Below are 17,214 nucleotides of genomic sequence, written 5' to 3' on the forward strand. Positions count from 1 at the left end.
CTTTGTGAGGCCAGTTCTTGTACCAAAGTCATGTAGAAATTCTTATTCATCACGACTTCTACCAGGTTTAACCAAGATGAACCATTTGAACCCATATCTGGTCGGACAAACTAACAATACTTCTACACAAAGGTCAGACACTGCTTTCTTGAGACGGTGGTAGTAAAAAAACACTAGCACGCTCCTCGAAAACCAACATGAACTTCGAATTTCATCAGATTATATATTATCATTCAGCGACAGGATACTGTCACTGTGCAAACATTTTTACCTTTGGCCTGATAATGGAAGTAATATGGGAATAGAAGAAGCTTGTGTAGTAGTACAACACAAGGGACTGGGCACACAGGCATCCAGAGTCTTGATCATATATATGTTGTTAAAGTGACCCAGCTGAGCAAGGAATACACTACCTAAAGTATTCTGTAATGAAGATCTTCACTTCAATTTGAGTACCACTCTTGCTGATAAGACGCCCTGTTTGATCGCCTTCGGGCAAGGGATGAAACTCTAGTGTGCCTCTCATAATCTCGTCACCACAATCAGAGTGCAGATCTATTTCAATTACCAGTACCTTGTACAATGGCACCGCAAGCTGATGTCTAGCTAAGGGAGTCAGCTCTCCTGATCGTGCACATATGCCCTTCACGTCTTCGTTGTAGAAAAGCACGCAGCCGATATCAAACAGCTCGCTGCGAGCGACAATTCTCCCAAAAAGGCTGATAGGATCTTTTACATCGCAATGAGTAAGCCTCACAGCAACTTTGCATTCAACTCCCTGGCTCAGGATGGCATAGATCACCTCCACAGGACCATAAGGAGTATTGGCAGTTTCTAATAGGGGCCTGTCCAATGTTGGGGTCTCCAGGTGTAAATGCACGCTCTTGTTCCAGATTTCTTCAACAGAGATATCTTGGCTATTGTCATGGAGATAAATGCTGAACCCGATAGGTCCATCTGCTGAGATGGCTCTTCCTGGACCAGTTAGCACAAGGTTGCCCTGTTCCATAGAAAATATAAGTGATTTACATTTGCCTCATTAAAGGTGACACACTATGTCTCAATAGATGCAAACCTGATTAACTAAGCAAACATATACTCCCTCCGTCCCAAAATTCTTGTCTTAAATTTTTCTAAATACGGATGTATCAAGTCATGTTTTAGTATTAGATACATCCGTATCTAGACTAATCTAAGACAAGAATTTTGGGACGGAGGGAGTACTATGCACATTACATTTACTAGTGAAGCCAGACAACATGGATGCTCGAGTGCTCAACTGTTTTGCAAAAAACTTTATCATCTCTCCTTGGCAAAGCAGTTGCTGACGGCAAAAGGCTTTCTTTCTTCTATTATCAACACACGGTAGTAATAAGTTTGCAATACTCTTTGCACATGTTAACAGAACAAATCAAGAAATATACTTAGAGCCAGCATGTCCTCTTTGTAACTAGCTTTGCAGACTAAGGAAAGAAGCAGTGAATGGTACGATGGATGGTTACGCCTGTATATAGATTGGGAGCTCCTAATGAGCAGTCAACTACCCAGAGCCGTTAGGCTCTTAATGCAATGACCAGATTCACCCCTCATCTAGTACTCCCTCCGATCCACATTATTGTTGCAACTTTGTACTAAAGCTGCGACAGTTAGTTTGGATCAGAGTGAGTATTAGAACTCATCCAAACTTTATCTCCAGGGAGGTATTACATGCAAGATTCAAATTTCATTGAAATTGTGAAGTTCAGAAATTTCAAATACTTTGGTGGGTACAGGAATGTTGACATCTCGGATGAAACTTCAAGATTCTGCTGGCTAATTAGCACTTGATGGCCGAATTGATTTCTGAAATTACTAAAAAAAATAAAAATCCATAAATTTTGGTAGTACCAACATTGAACCTTAATTACGTCCTCTAATATCTTCCATGCAGTGTGTTTGAACTCTATGTACTTCCAAACAAATATCCAGCAACAGAAGTCATCATTTTTTTTTTCATTTTTTTGGCAAATGTATTTCCAAGCTTGTGCTGGCAGTTGTAGGGTCAAATAGGACCCCTAGGTCAGGAGTAGAAAATTCTAACTAATTTTCAGAACTGAAATTGTCAGAATTTTCTTATTCTTAATCTCAAAATAATATGTATTTGAGCTGGCAAATTAAACAAATATATAGTAGTTTTGAAGTTATTGTACTTTTTCCAGAATTTTTTGTGAACTTTGATAGTGGATACGAAGATTGCATGAGAAGTGTGTGGCGCACACAATACATCCCGCATCGCACCTCCTTCCAGGCCAAATGCACCGCTACTAACCCAATAACCCACGAATCCATGTAGCAACGTGCACTTCCTTGGCCCTACCTCGCCTCCATTTTGCCTACTGTTGTCTCATCTCTCGTCGCCATCAGCAGCTTCTAAGCCAGATCCACCATCACGTCCCATCACATCCTAACATTATCCTCCTAACCAACCTACCAGCCAGCTTCGCCCACCGCCCCGTTCCACCTCCAGGAAGCCACTGGCCATGCCACTAAACCCTGTTACCAGAGCACATGGAGTAGCTTGACACGGGAGCTGGGGAGTTTCAAGGCGATCTGACGGTTAGTAAATAAAGAAAGAAATGGCTAGCTCTCAGTCAATCGAGAATTTGCAAATTACAGCATATAGTGTTTTGAAGGAGATGTGCCTATCTTTAACATCATGACTTATTTTCAACAATGTGCTATCGTCATGACACTATATTTACTTCAGCAGAATAGTTTCCTGATTAGAGATACTTTGGACACTGGAAGAAAGAAAGCCTACACCAACAGACATGATAGTGCACCTTTGATTGTTTCTAAACATGTGATTTCAGTCTCAAGCATTTCCCTAAAGAAGTAACAAGCAAACATGGATTACCATAATTTCCACTCGTCGGCTACTGATATTCCACCTACACATGGACATTCAGATATGGTCCACTTTATGTTCTACTCCCTCCGTTCCTAATATAAATCTTTTTAGAGATTTCGATATGGACTACATACGGATGTATATAGACGTAGTTAGAGTGTACATTCACTCATTTTGCTCCGTATGTAGTCCATATTGGAACCTTTAAGAAGACTTATATTTAGGAACGAAGGGAGTAGTACATTCATTGCTAGTTTCTTCACAAGAAAAATAAAACAAAATAATCATACTTTCCCAAATTTATACATGAAGTTGGATTATTTCAGTTATGCCATTCCACAATTTTAGTTGCAAGAATCTTTTTGTGGCACAATACGATTCCTTCTTCAGCCCTAAACAAAAAGATACAAAATTGAAATGGAGTTGATCAGTACAGTGGATAATTGGTAAGAATCTGCACCTGCCAATCGCAAGGTTGTGGAGTGATGGAGTCGTCATGGTGGATCCTGCTGAAGACCAGAGACACAGAGCAATAGGCGCCACCAACATCGACTATGCCACAAGGCGGCAGCCTGTTTCCTCGGGAGGAGGCGGCTGCATCAGGGACACGCACGGCAAAAACCTCCACCAGATTGCTCCCGTAGAATGGTTGGTGAGCATAACTTAGGTCGGCATACGCATGCAACTGCTCATCATTCGGGCCATCATAGCCAGTTGCAGCTGCCATGGGGACTTCCGTAGCAACAAGGCCCTCCTTTTCTGGGTTGGAACTTGCTTTTGGGGAGGCTCGTGGCTGAAATCCCAAATTCCCCTGTCTGTTGAAAATGATGTTAAAGTCCTCATTGATCATGGTTTATTTGTTTTTATTGTAGATTTTGTTTATCGTTAAGTGCAAATGATCATCAAATACAGACAGGCTCCAAACAGATCGATAGAAATTACAATTAAGTTAGCTCCAAAAAAAATACAAACTTGCTATCCTGCCATCATCCATCGTATTTCTAACAGAGAAGCATGAAGTTCTTACATACTCCCATACATGTGCTGCACCATCCTACCATTCATATGCATGTAATACAAGGAACATTGCTGGGGGCGCGGGGTGGGGGTTACCTTCTGTCTGCGGGGTGGGGACGACAGTCGGGGATGGGGTACCCGACGGCGGCCGATGCAGCGGAGGACGACGGCCAAGGGGAACAGCGGCGATTGGAAGCGCTCGACGTCTGCGGAGAAAGAGCCACCAGATGGCTGGGAAGAAGGCGGAGTCTACGGCGTGGCCGCCGCCGCCGCCGCCGGCCTACTGTTCGGGGGAGGAGGAGCGGAGAAATTGGGAGATCGATAGAAGAGACAATTACAAATTGAACCTTTAGTTATGTCACACTGCCTTCGCATCACCGTTTGACAGCGACTAGTTTGAACGTTAGCGCTGCTAGTCTATATTTAGAATTTTAAGGTAATTTGTTACTCCCTCCGTTTATTTTTGTAAGTCGTTTTAGACAACTCAAAATAGGTTGTTTTGCACATTGTCTGAAATGTCTTCAAGATCTTATAAAAGTGAACAAAGGGAGTAGAATAGTTATAATGTTGTCCTAAAAAAACTACTTTTTGGCGAATACTAAAAAAAACTTTGTATGGTGTCATCATCTAATCGCTAGAATATGTGGTTAAAAATTCTACACAAGAATTATGACATATGTTGTTTACAAACATATTCAATATAATTATGAAGTTAGTTGCGGGGACGTCACTAGTGTGCACTGTACATTAGCAACGTGTGCAGTAGCGGAGCTACAATAGAAAGCCTGGGCGGACCGGTACAAAGGAAGATTTGCAACCCCATGGCTCAGTTTCTTAATCTCCACTATAATCTTCAATATAATTATGAAGTTATTTGCAACCCCATGGCTCAGTTTCTTAATCTCCACTACAATTTCTACGAGCTGGGCGGGCCATGGCCGATTTACCAACATGTAGCTCCGCCAGTGAACGTGTGGCTGAGGCTAAACACACTACTCTTTGCACTATACTAGTGGACTAGTGAATGGGGCGCGCCGCCTGAAGGGTGACTGGGCGGTGCCAGGTAGGACAATGCTCATCCAGCAGCCCTTTTTGGCTAGCTTTACAATCGAGAGCACATTTCATTAAAAAAGACCGTTGCTTCAGTTCAGTACCATTGCCACATTGGCGCATTTCACCTGATCGGTACTACAAATTCTATCTCTCTACAAAAACACTATAGTGATGCTGCGAGCTTGTCGCACTGCGCCGACACAAAGGCCAGCATGTCCTGTCAAGGTCATAGACGACTTCTGTGTTCTGCTGCTAGTAGTTGCGGATGACGGTTTGGTCCCGGCCATCATGTCTAGCACCAGGCACATGACCTGCACGCCGTTGTCCTCCAACACGTAGTACGCTAAGGCAGCTCCCAATTGCTGCCGTCCAAGTGGAGTGGAGCGTCAGCGACAGCACCAGCACGGGCGCGGCCCCCTGCCGCTGCCAGTTCAAAGCAGAGGTCCAGCTCAGTTCAATAGATAGTAGGTTGTACCTCCTCTTTGATAGTTGAGGAGGCTCGGAGCTCTAGTATTACCTGTATTACATGCCTACTCATAAATTTAAAACCAGCTTGGTTAAAACCTCATATAACTTTCAGAATAAAACATGGCAAAGCAGAGTTTTGATAACAAAAGCATGCAACGAACCAGGATTTTTGATAAATAAAATCAAGAGGCCATGTTATGCTCCAACAAGCTATACTGCAATAGTCAGTTCTATCATCAAGTTGATTACATAATAGATGATACATTGTTCAGGCATGTTCAGGAGATAAGCTTAAGATTTCAAACTGAAAATACATAAAAATCAACTGCCATATACATCCCCATAACTAAAGTAAGCACAAAATGAGAAAGTTATAGTTTTTAAACATATTGCTTCTAGGTCTGTAGCACACTATACATTAAACTACACATGCCCCCTAAGCAATTTCAGATCTCCATTTGAACTACAAAGTTCATCTAGAACTGTGATAACACATAACAATGAATAATCCATCTAGGCAAAAACAAGCAAGACCCTATCCAAGAAGACCGCCTTGACAGTGCAGATATATCAAACAGATCAGTCTAAATTTTAAGCACTAACAAATTCAGTTTTTTTCTGCTCCCCGAAAGCGGGAAAGCAATTTGCAGTCTCATACCTCTTTTCTGAGGTCGTCGCCGATGCCTCCTTCATCCCCGAGATCCTCCTTCGGCGCTCCACTCGCTTCAAGCTCTGAAAACAACACGCACGCCACACCACAGAGAAAACACCAAATCAAGCGATTAGCAATCCATCACTGCCATATAGGCATCGAATCCGATCCGATAGGCGCAACGAAAGATTCAAAACCTACTCACTGTTTCGTCATCGTCCAGGAAGGCATCCTGAGCCGGCTCTGGCACACGAGCGGATCCTGAAGAAACTCCCGAAAAAACAGATCATCGTCGTGTGGACCAAAAATCAGACGAAGATTTTACCTAGATCGGGCGCGACCAGTCACCACTAAACCGCAGCGGCCTCGAGCTCGGAGTTCGATTCCACCTTCAACCTTCTGACAATCTGCAGTAAGCAAAATGGAAGCGAGGTGAGAAAACCGTCGAACCGATGGCAGGCACAATAAACATGCATGTCAATGAAGCAATATTCTCAAATGATGTACTTACCTTTAATTATCTGTTGCAGGATAGAAAGCTGAAGCGATACTTGACTCCCTTTGATGTCAGGCTGAATAGAGCTCTAAAGAACTACTCTGGTTGTGTCGATAGAGCTCTGAAGAACTACTCTGGATAGTTACTGCTTGCTAAGTTTAAGAGTTAAAAGAGTGTTCTGGTTGTGTCGATAGGCTCTGTTTCTACTTTTTGTAGGAAGAATGATTTGTAGATTTGGAGTCTACTCCAACTGAATTTTGTGTACATTGAAATGGAGATGCATCAGTAATTTTGTGTACATTGAAATGGAGAATTGGGCTTGGATTCCCATTACTCTTATCCTACCTCAGCAATTTCGGGTTAGGATAAAATCATGGGTTTTCCCAAAATAAAATAAAACAAGCCCAGTAAGAAAGTATCATAAGAACCAAAGCCTATCAGAGAATTAGGCACTTCTGTTGGCATGTCAACAATCAAGTCCTCAATTTTTATTCCATCTGTAAAAGATGAACAATAAACTTAATCTGTAAAACTCGTCTCGAGACTGCCATACTTTAACCAGGAGCCAGGAAAGCTAGAGTGCATATCACACATACATTCAGGCAAGCAAATAACTTCGATTGAATCCAATCCTTTGCATATATGGCATAAAGGCATCTAGAGAAGAAAAATACTTGATGATGTCAGTCTACCTTGCCAAGCTCATCAAATCCATCCAGCTGATTAAGAAGCTCCATCCGCATCCGCGGGAAGTCATCACTGGTTCCCTCACTAAATTTTCTCCCACAAATTTCATCGATTTCATCCATAAAGATAATGCATGGCCAGAAATAACAACTTAAAAAAATGAAACAAAATTTATGAGCAGCATAAATAAACAAAATGGTGATATAAGTTGAAAGATCTCATAAATGCATTTGTACTTATACTGAGATCAATTTGATTTCTTCTTCTCGGGCAAAGCTGGTACTGAGATCTAAAGTTTAAAATCCTTCAAAGCTCTAAATCATATGAGTTGATTAGCACTGGTGCTGCGCGAATTACCAAGTAAGATCATTGTCCCGAGAATTGTTGTGACAACATTCGTCCTTAAGCAGTAAAGTTGTGTTCATGCAAATAAAAATGAAAACCAAGGAGACCTTTCCAAGGACAAAAGATAACTCACCTTCAAATCTTTGGCAAAGCATAGCCTTAGTTCTTGAACTGAGCTCTTCTTGCAGATGATCTGCAGTGAGCCCCCAAACGAATGTTTGATAGTATCAATAGTATGAATGACATCACTGAGTGCACATTTTCTACCGTTGGAGATCAAGATATCCCCGATCGCCAGTATTCCCTGCGATTCAATTCAAATTATAAAACTGTAAAAGAGACAATTTTCTATGACATAGTTTAGTAGGAGTCAAATTCATCCACACTACAACTCAAGTGGTTTTATGTTTGTTTTCTTCATCTGGAAACCAAGCTAATTTGAATACCAAAGTTTTAGGTGTATAGCCAACAAAAGAAACCAGCAATTCCTACAAGAAAAAACAATAATGAGCTATGCGTAATGAGTTAATGGCCAGATGCTTACTGTAACATTATATCTGATGTAGAGATCACGGGCAGTAGTGAAGTACTGTAATTCTTCCTGTACAGCAGGGGCCGAGCATGTTCCATGCCTCTGTACAAATTAAACAAATGGCATAGATTTAGCAATGGAAATGAGACAATGTTTGTGCACATGGGTAACAATTAGCAAGTCTTTCTTATGACAATAATCTAATTCATTAGGTAAATGGATTGAAGAAATTTCCACACTAAAGGATCCATGAACAACCGATTGAGCAGCACATATCAATGACATTATGCAAAACAACATGCAAAGGAACAACACAAAAGGTTAATGACAATTCCAACCAAGGAGTAATTCTAGAGTCCAATCCACAGTTCTTGTGAAAATTAAAAGACATGCTTCAAGAACACCTAATTGGCAGCATTAAGCTTCTACAATATTTGCACAAACCAATTCTCTCACACGTGAGCTGCAGCTTAATTAAATAGATTCAGAAGAAACACGAGTACATATATCAGTGCATAAACCACTCTTCTCAACGCTCAGCTGGTCTAAGTTCTGATATCTTCATTCTTCATATCATCCAAAAAAATATGCTTTGATGTGCAGAAACCAGACCACTTCAAGTTCTAGTGAATAATACAATTGTCACTGAAATAGCATAAGCACTTGCATTCCTATGTACTTTAGATAATGTGTTAGGTGGATAAACTGGTGTATTGCAAAGGAACACATGACAGACAAATCGAATAACATACATCAAAGACAATATTTTACCATCTCAAATTAACTACTGCAACTATTTGATTTTGTTAATCACAGAAAAATCAACTTTCTCGTTTCCATCCTTTGTGATTCCTTTTGTCGTCTTATACAGATTGTTTTCAGCACACATTCTTCATTTAAGCGCTATCCTGTTAATTCTTTCATTATTCACATAAAAAATTTCAGGTAGGATATTATTTTGTTTGTATAAATATGTTACTATTATTATTTTACTTGACAAAAAAGACAACTCTGCCTCCAAAGGTTTGCTTTACGTCTTCAGGCCAGATATGTGGCACTATACGACGAATTCAGTTATAATTCAACCAAATGGAAGACAAGCGTCCGAATTGCCGAGCATCAAAACCAAAATGAAAAAAAGAACCAGGAATTTCAGCAATTACTAACCTTCTTTAACCAATCCTAGCAAGACTGGCAGGTACTCTTCCAACGCCTGCAGGATATTACCAGTACTAGATCCTTCACAAACCAGTGACAGAGAAAAAAAACTCAGTGTCAGTTCAGAGACCAACATCTTGCACGTCCTACAGATTTCTCTATTTTCTGTGTTGTACATGATTGCACGATGATTGAACTTAACAAATCGTGTTACATCTCCAATGCAGTCAGCGAACATGCATCATATGCCTTCAATAGTTACAAAAAAAGAGGCGTACGGAAGATGAGAAAGGAAAGAGACGCAGTCACCTATACTCGATCTCCAGACAGATCGTCTCTCTCTGTCGCTGTGCATGAGGGACGAGGACGACGGCGGCGACACCACGGACTGGTCGGCCTCCTGGTACGTCTCTCCGGCGCATCAGCCTAGCAGATTTCCTGTTTATCCCTTGCATCCTACTTGCATTGTTCAAAACTGAACCTGCCTCACTTGTTAAATGATTTCAAATTAAACACTGTCTTAAAGAACGACCATGCTATTTATATCTTTAATGCCATTGATAATAGAATCCAAATTTCCATTCATGATTTTTTAGCAGACAATGAGGCCAACAGATTGATATGAGTTTTCTGGCAACCAAGGTGGAGTTTTTTTTCTAATGTGTATCATGCATACAGAAGTAATATAATAGAACCAAGGAAATTCTGATGTTGCTATTAATCTGTTATCACCGTAACGCGGAAATATAAAACATATATAACCTCCAGGTCCTTCCTATGAAACCATCTTCTCTTGAGCATAAATCCTGCTCCCATAGATCATTGTTTGGACTGTAGTCAGCTCTACAACGCAAGAATGTATCAAATAGGTTAACAGAGTACGGACCATCAAGTTAGGGAGTTACCTAAAGAAGCGCAGCTACTCATGCTCATCTAATGAATATTTACTTGTACCCACATCGACTTGTCTAACTCCCGGTAATAGGAAATCTAGGAATTTTGTACTTAGGAGAATAGATTAGCTTGCTGGGGTAGAACAGAAGAACTAATTAAAAAAGCATAGGATAGTAGAGTTCAAATGCCACAGTACCAATTTCGTGAGAACAACATTTGCAGGCAGGTAGGCAGCCACTCAAGTTCATTTGTAACCTAAATTAATCGCCATCAATCTGAGAACCGAACTGCTAGTGCCATCTATATCATTAGCGTAAACCAAAAGACAAGGACGAATCTACCAGAAATACAGGACCGCGTGAAGCAATCATCCTACCCCAATTCAACAACAAGCAAATCATATCATATGGGAGGCGAGCACAACCGACCGCGCAAGCCCAACGAGTTGAACCCAACGCACCTCAAGCCCGTGCGACTCAGATCCAATCCTACGCCTACCAAATCAAGACGGTGGGGCGGGGTGGGGTGGCTGAAGGAACGGAACAGGGGAGCTCACCTGGGCAGGGCGGATGATGAAATTCACCAGCTTGGACTGGGTGTCGGTCTGGCCGGGCCTCTCGACCTGGATGACGCCCTTGAGGGGCATGTAGCCGTCGCTGACGCCGAGGAGGATAGGGTCCTCAGCGGAGGGAGATCAGGAGGGCCCTCGCCCGCAGCCGCGTGGGTGGGAAGGGAGGCGCGGTGGGGCGCGTCCCGCGCGCCGGTGGCTCCCCAAATCCAGCGACGCTGATAAACGCGCAGAGGAGGCGACGGCTGCATTGGCGTGCGGAGGGAGAGCAGGTCGCGTGCGGGGAGGGCATCGGTGGCTCGCGGCTGTTTTTTTATCGCTTCGTTCGTACCGTAAAAGCTGGCACAGTAAAAATAAACAGATGGGCATTGCGAGGAAGTGCCGTTGATGCCCACCTTATTGTTTTGGATAGGGGGCGCACTGAGGTGGTCATGTGCGCTACTATTTTGGCTGTTGTGCTTTCTCACGCATCAACATGGTAGCAATAATGGACTTCATAAATACTAAGGCAAAATGTGTATCATGATTCTGATGATGGTGTCGTATAAGCTATGCACATTTACCAATACAACCCTTCTCAGCCTAAATGAAAACCCTTGTTGGAGCTACTGATCCCATAGGTTAAACATTAATCAATGATTGGGATGATGCCTCTTATGATCTTTGAAAGCCTCAGGATGAATATACTATTGATAATAATGTTTACCAATAGAATTGAAAGTGGGTTCAGAAGAGTGTAAACTTTAGGTAAAAAGAATCTCACATATTCAGAGTGTTCAATCTTATGATTTTTTTTATGAAAGTGGGTTTGAAGAGGTCATGACTTTAGTTGATTATGCTATTTAGTTTCTTCATAGGGCAAGTTCCGATGGATTTAAAAAAAATAGCTTGTAATTTCATGCAAATTTCGTTAATAATCACTGTGCCTAAAAAATGGCATAAATTACATGGGCTAGATTTTTTTGCAATGTTCTCGTGAGTGTTGGCACAGACTAATGAGTAAGCACATGAAAAAACAGAGTTCTACATACAAAGCTTGATCTAGTAGTCATGTTTTACATAAGTACACAAAGGATAAGCAGGTGATCAGAAGACTTGATTATAACATAAGAGATGGCTTTTAAAAATTGATGAAGCATGTCCGACAACTAACCTAGAGCTGAACAACACCATCATAGACAACACCAAAAGGGCCTTTCTCTCCCCCCCCCCCAAAAAAAAGTGGATCACATCTACTTTCAAGAGTCTTACACGTCAAGAAAAAGCCGTACATCAGCAAGGAATTTAGTTGCAAACTATTGAGAAATCTTGCACTAAAATCATCGCAGTGTAGTGTCGTGGCTAGACCACCAGCAGAACAACCCGTAAAGAGGGACTGGAATGTGTGGAAATACAATCTGAACTCAATAAATTAGTTATGACCCGTGCAATATTGGCAAGTCCCTTTTCCATGAGTTCGTCAATAACCGCTTCAAAGATGCGCTATCCTCTGAAGGGAAGTGTACTTCTATCCTACATCATCACAAACAGAACATCACTTCAAGCAACAAAGTTAATGACAATGTACCCGAATTCAAAATAATCACCTGTGCTTGACCTTCCACATCCCCAGAAAATGACGCCCCGTCTCACATACACTTTGTTCCAGTTGTAGAAATCTAATAGCACGCTGATCAAAATTAGTGCAAGGACATACCAAATAGGTAAAAAAACCATGAAAGCCTCACCTTATCCAAACAAACAGGAGGAGGAACAATGTAAAATGATTGCCCAGATAGAAAGGAGTGGTCTGTGGGAGAGAAGAGTTGATGATTACCAGGATTCAATTGTTGATCACTCTCAAGGATCCCAGCTGTGGCAAACCATTGCGATTTATGAAATTAATATTGACCAAGCAGCGTTCAGGAGGCCACTGCTGCAGGTTCTACCAGTAGCACTGAAAGCTGAGAGTACTAAACCTTCATCGACTAAAAGGTGAACATGCACTAGTAGAAAACAGGGCTTTGGTTCAGGCCTGACCAGCCCATTCACTACAAAAAAATACACTTCCGTGATGATACGTGTTTGTCACAGTGGGTCGCCTTTTCTGTCATGCATGTACATACATGACAAATTTATGACAGAATCAAGATAGTCATACATGTGCTGTCGTAGAAGTGTTCCATGACATTGCTAAAATTATCATCACGGAAGTGTCCACTTCCATGACGATAAATCGCGCGTCACAGAAGTGCTTTCGTCAAGGGTGACCAACACGTGGCATCCACCGTAACGGAACGCCGTTAAGCTACCGGGTCGGATTTTGGATCCGATAACCCGTTAACAGCCACGACCAATGCCGATTTTCCATGTGTAAAATTCTCATTGGCTGACGGATCCAACGGGCGAGATGGGCCTATGATATGTTGACACGTGGACCGGCCCAAAAGTGGCCCACAAAGATTATAAATGGGCCGGCCCAACAGAAGGCCCATAAGATTTAGCGGACCATAATGGGCCGGCCCAGCTAAAGGCCCACAAAATTTAGCGGACCATAATGGGCCGGCCTAGCTAAAGGTCCACATGATTTTGCAGACCATAATAGGCCGGCCCAGCTAAAGGCCCACAAGATTTTGCGGACCATAATGGGCCGGGCCAGCTAAAGGCCCATAAGATTCTGCCAACCATAATGGGCCGGCCCAGCTAAAGGCCCAACATTCTCTATCAAATCGGCCCGTCAACGGCCTGTCCTAAACTTGTCATCAACGCGGCCCATGGTCACTTCTGGTCCGTTAACAGTCCGCTAAGTAATTGGGCCGAATTACGGCCCGGTGTATTTCCGGCCTGTTAAAGGTTCGACTTCATTTGGGCCCATTTACAGGCCATCAAAACTTTCGGCCCATAAACGACCATGAAGGATTTGGGTCATATTCGGCCATGTCTGACATTCGGCCTGTTAGAGGCCCACTATAGCTTTGGGCCACTTTCGGCATGTTGTCATTTTCGATCTGTTAACGCCGGACGTAAACCATGGGCCATATGTGGCCCAACGTCATATTGGGCCCATTAATGGCCCATATAAAAATGATGATAATCTAGCCCAACCGAAGTTTCGTCCTGTTAAAGGCCCGTGTATTAGGTCGGCGCATTTATGGCCCGTCCGAATTTCGGCCTGTTAAAGTCTAGTGGGTTATTTGGCACAATCAGGGCCCAATCTCACTTTCGGTCTATTAAAGGCCCATGTATTTTATGGGCTCGAGATATTTACACCTGTAAACGGCCTATTTTTACTGAGGGCCCAAATTATGTTTAGGCCTATTAAAGGCCCACTATGGGTACAGGCCTACTAGAAAAAAATGAAAGCTTATGCTGATTTAGGCCCAGATATTTTTAGTGGGCTACATGCCAATTTCGGCCCGTAATCGTTTTTAGCCCAATTGAAATGGGCCCGACGAATGTTGGCTTGTTGGGCTCCTACGAAGCTTTCGGCCGATTACATTACTAAGATAAACCTACACTATACAAAAATAGCGTCGTAATTACTGCAGCCTGAGGCAACATCATAAATGTTGTATCACAACAAAATAAATTCCAACCATACAACAAAAGGCATGTTGGCATAAAGTTTACAGTCCTTCCAGATAAAAGCACCATCAGATGTATAGAAGCACAGATCATTTGACCTGAGTGCTAATGTTTCAGGCTGTAGAATCTGATGGAGCAGCACGATCTCCACCTTTTTCCGCCATCGCTCTTGAACAACGAAGCGAATGTTTGATAGTCTGGTTTCAAAACCATTCATATCTTGACGACATTTCTCAACCACTATTCTTGTTTCCGAAACAACGTCCATTAGGGATTAGACTTGTGTCTGGAGCACAGATATATCACTCTGTCTAGCAGGAAGATTTTGTTCAGTAGGCGATTTGGATGAGGTTACCTTGACAACCAACCCAGAATTACGCAGGAAGGTGCTTTTTGCACTGTTAGTGGAGAGATACTGACGCACTGCAGCAAGAGGTGACATTGTGCCTGTAGTAACCTCGTCACCTTCAGGTGGTTGTGGCTGTTCAATCATTTGTTCCATAGCTTCCTGAAAGTTTGAACTTGTAGATTGGTGTACCAGATAAGTTACTAATGAGACAAAAACAAACAAAGTAGGTTAAACGTTTATACATAACTTATTTTGGTGAACTACTGTAATACATTAGCATGTATTGTAGTGCCAACTACATAATAAAATCACTTTCGGAACATATGTCCATGTAGCATGCCTACTGTATTGTCTATTTCCTCACATTCGTTGACATCTAAGGATAAAGAGACATGGTTTAAAGTAGGATGAACATAGTATGACATCATTCATATCATGGGCAAACAGATATAAAACAAACAGGCTATTTTATCATTGTGTGCGCATGTGAACATAACAACTAGATTACAGATCAAGACCAAAAGAATATCCTTCATCTCTTTTAAACCATGTAAGTGAAATGATACGTTAAGACAACTGTGAATAAAAGTGAACAGAGTAACTGACATTGGCTACAAACCAAGTAGTTAAATGAACACATCACAGTACCAATCAGTTCAAGGCAGGAGGAGTAAGGACTTACAACAGCGGCTTGAACTGGTGTGCTCATGCCCTTCATCTTGCTGGTGTGGCAATCCTTGAAGATTTGCACTGCATTCGGTTCAGGTTCTTTTTGGTCCGCACGGGATTTCCTCTGTATTTGGAACAAGTCAATATACATACGATAATATGGCACAAAAAAGGAGGAAGTAGCAGCTATTTACAAGAGCCTCGCAGTGTGCAATATAGCTACGAGATTCTGTGGTCTGTTGGAATTTCACTTTAGAACGGTTGGTTTTGTTCTTCAAACAACTAGCCTAGAAGAAGATACACTTGTAAGGCACATACATAAATACAAGTTCAATATATGGTCTGATCAAATACATATAGCCTACCTGATACTTTGGATCAGACCAGTGTTTAACGATGGATGTCCAGTCTTCATCTGTAATATATTCTACTGGAGATGTTTGGGCGATTTCATTGTTAGCCTTGCCTTCAAAGTGAGATTTTCTAAGGTGGTACCGATATTGTCGCAGAGCAGACTGAAAAACATGAGTGCATGCTTGTCTAGTTGCATCATCTTTCGGATCCAACTTGAACCTCATCTGTTGAAAAAAGAATGTGAGTCTTATTAGGAGGAAGCTAGAAAGTATGGGACAGAGCAAGACAATATTACTAATTGCGATGAATAACATTACTTATGGATAAATGGTCAAGGAAGGTGTTAAACTGGGTATTGTCTTTCTCATTCCTGTACGGGATCCACGTTGGGAGGATACGTGCATGACACCTAACGGCAACGGCTGCCTCTGATACTAACTTGGCTGACTCTATAGCATCACGTGGCCTTTTTAAACCTGCCTGAAAATAGATCTCCATTCTTTCTTCTTTAGATTTTGTTAATCTGTCAAGCATTATCCCTGATGTCTGTTTCCGCTTGCTCCGTGGTGCTAGTTCAACAACGAATATGGAAAGTGTTAGTGTACATCAAACTGTGAGAGTACATATAAAGGAGCATGCAACTGCAACTTGACTCGGTTAGGTACCGTCTTGGTGTTGATGCTCATGAGGTTCATCTGATCTTGCCAAGTCCTGTTGTGTCAGCAGTGTTTCAGAAGTAGTGTTAGGTGTGAAGGCAGCTTGGGAACTGGCCAGTTCCGGAGCAAACGAACGAGTAACTGGTTGAGATGCTGGTACAGTTGAAGCGGATGCTGCAGCTGGTGGAGCAGGTGATGCTGTGTTTGTAGATTTAGCCGGTGGACTTGGACCTTCTACTGCACTATAAGTACCAGCAGAATCTCGACGGCAGAACCTTTTCCGTTTCACCGGACGAGTAAGTACACTCCCTACTATATTATTTTCCTTGCTCTTTTTTGACTTTGCCATGTCAAGCTGTACCCACAACACAAAAGAATAAAATCACTCTTCAGAACTCATTGATGCATGATACAAATGAGCAATACTTTGATGTAAGACAACCGTATGAGGATGGAATATGTAAGAAAAACAGGATGGCATGACATATTCACAGCTACGATGTGCAAACTAAGCAGAAGGATTTTCAAGAAAATAGAAGTAATGCAAGCTAGACACCATATAAAAGATGCAACCAATATTACTCTGCCAAGTTAAAAGTGTCTTGTCATAAGTGGCAATTCGAAAAATTAGAAGCAGTACAACGTAGAAATCAATACAAGATGCAACCACTATCAAACTGCCATGTTAAAAGTGTCCAATCATGAGTGACTGATGCGGGATACACAACAGCAGTACTTTGATGTAGGAACATGGTATTATAGATAGATGCAGTGTATTCTAGACACAGAAAGCCATGTCATATGCACATGTATAACGTATAAACTCAGCAGGTGCAATTTAATCAAAATAGAATAAATACAG

At 41.9% G+C, this 17,214-nt stretch overlaps 1 protein-coding gene and 1 long non-coding RNA gene across 13 annotated transcripts; both read right to left on the reverse strand.

Annotated features, from left to right (window-relative positions):
• Positions 1-204: 204 nt before the first annotated feature.
• On the reverse strand, positions 205-4,287 carry LOC123148931 (60 kDa jasmonate-induced protein). Its single transcript, XM_044568458.1, has 3 exons — positions 4,004-4,287; positions 3,351-3,705; positions 205-1,000 (listed from the first exon to the last, which is right to left on the reverse strand). Exons 2-3 carry the CDS (start codon positions 3,615-3,617, stop codon positions 410-412), a joined length of 858 nt encoding a protein of 285 aa, XP_044424393.1. The 5' UTR covers positions 3,618-3,705; positions 4,004-4,287; the 3' UTR covers positions 205-409.
• Positions 4,288-4,971: 684 nt separating this feature from the next.
• LOC123148932 (uncharacterized) lies at positions 4,972-11,091 on the reverse strand. Of its 12 annotated transcripts, none has more exons than XR_006474245.1 (9): positions 10,749-11,091; positions 9,608-10,141; positions 9,308-9,379; positions 8,153-8,242; positions 7,742-7,912; positions 6,592-7,413; positions 6,286-6,487; positions 6,087-6,160; positions 4,972-5,383 (listed from the first exon to the last, which is right to left on the reverse strand). It is a non-coding gene; the product is annotated as an uncharacterized lncRNA (long non-coding RNA). The 12 variants fall into 12 exon arrangements; XR_006474243.1 differs by having other exon boundaries at positions 6,592-7,073; positions 7,269-7,912; XR_006474244.1 differs by adding an exon at positions 5,478-5,490 and having other exon boundaries at positions 6,282-6,487; positions 6,592-7,912.
• Between the last annotated feature and the right edge of the window lie 6,123 nt (positions 11,092-17,214).

Source organism: Triticum aestivum, chromosome 7A, assembly GCF_018294505.1.
Source record: "Triticum aestivum cultivar Chinese Spring chromosome 7A, IWGSC CS RefSeq v2.1, whole genome shotgun sequence".
NCBI lineage: Eukaryota > Viridiplantae > Streptophyta > Magnoliopsida > Poales > Poaceae > Triticum > Triticum aestivum.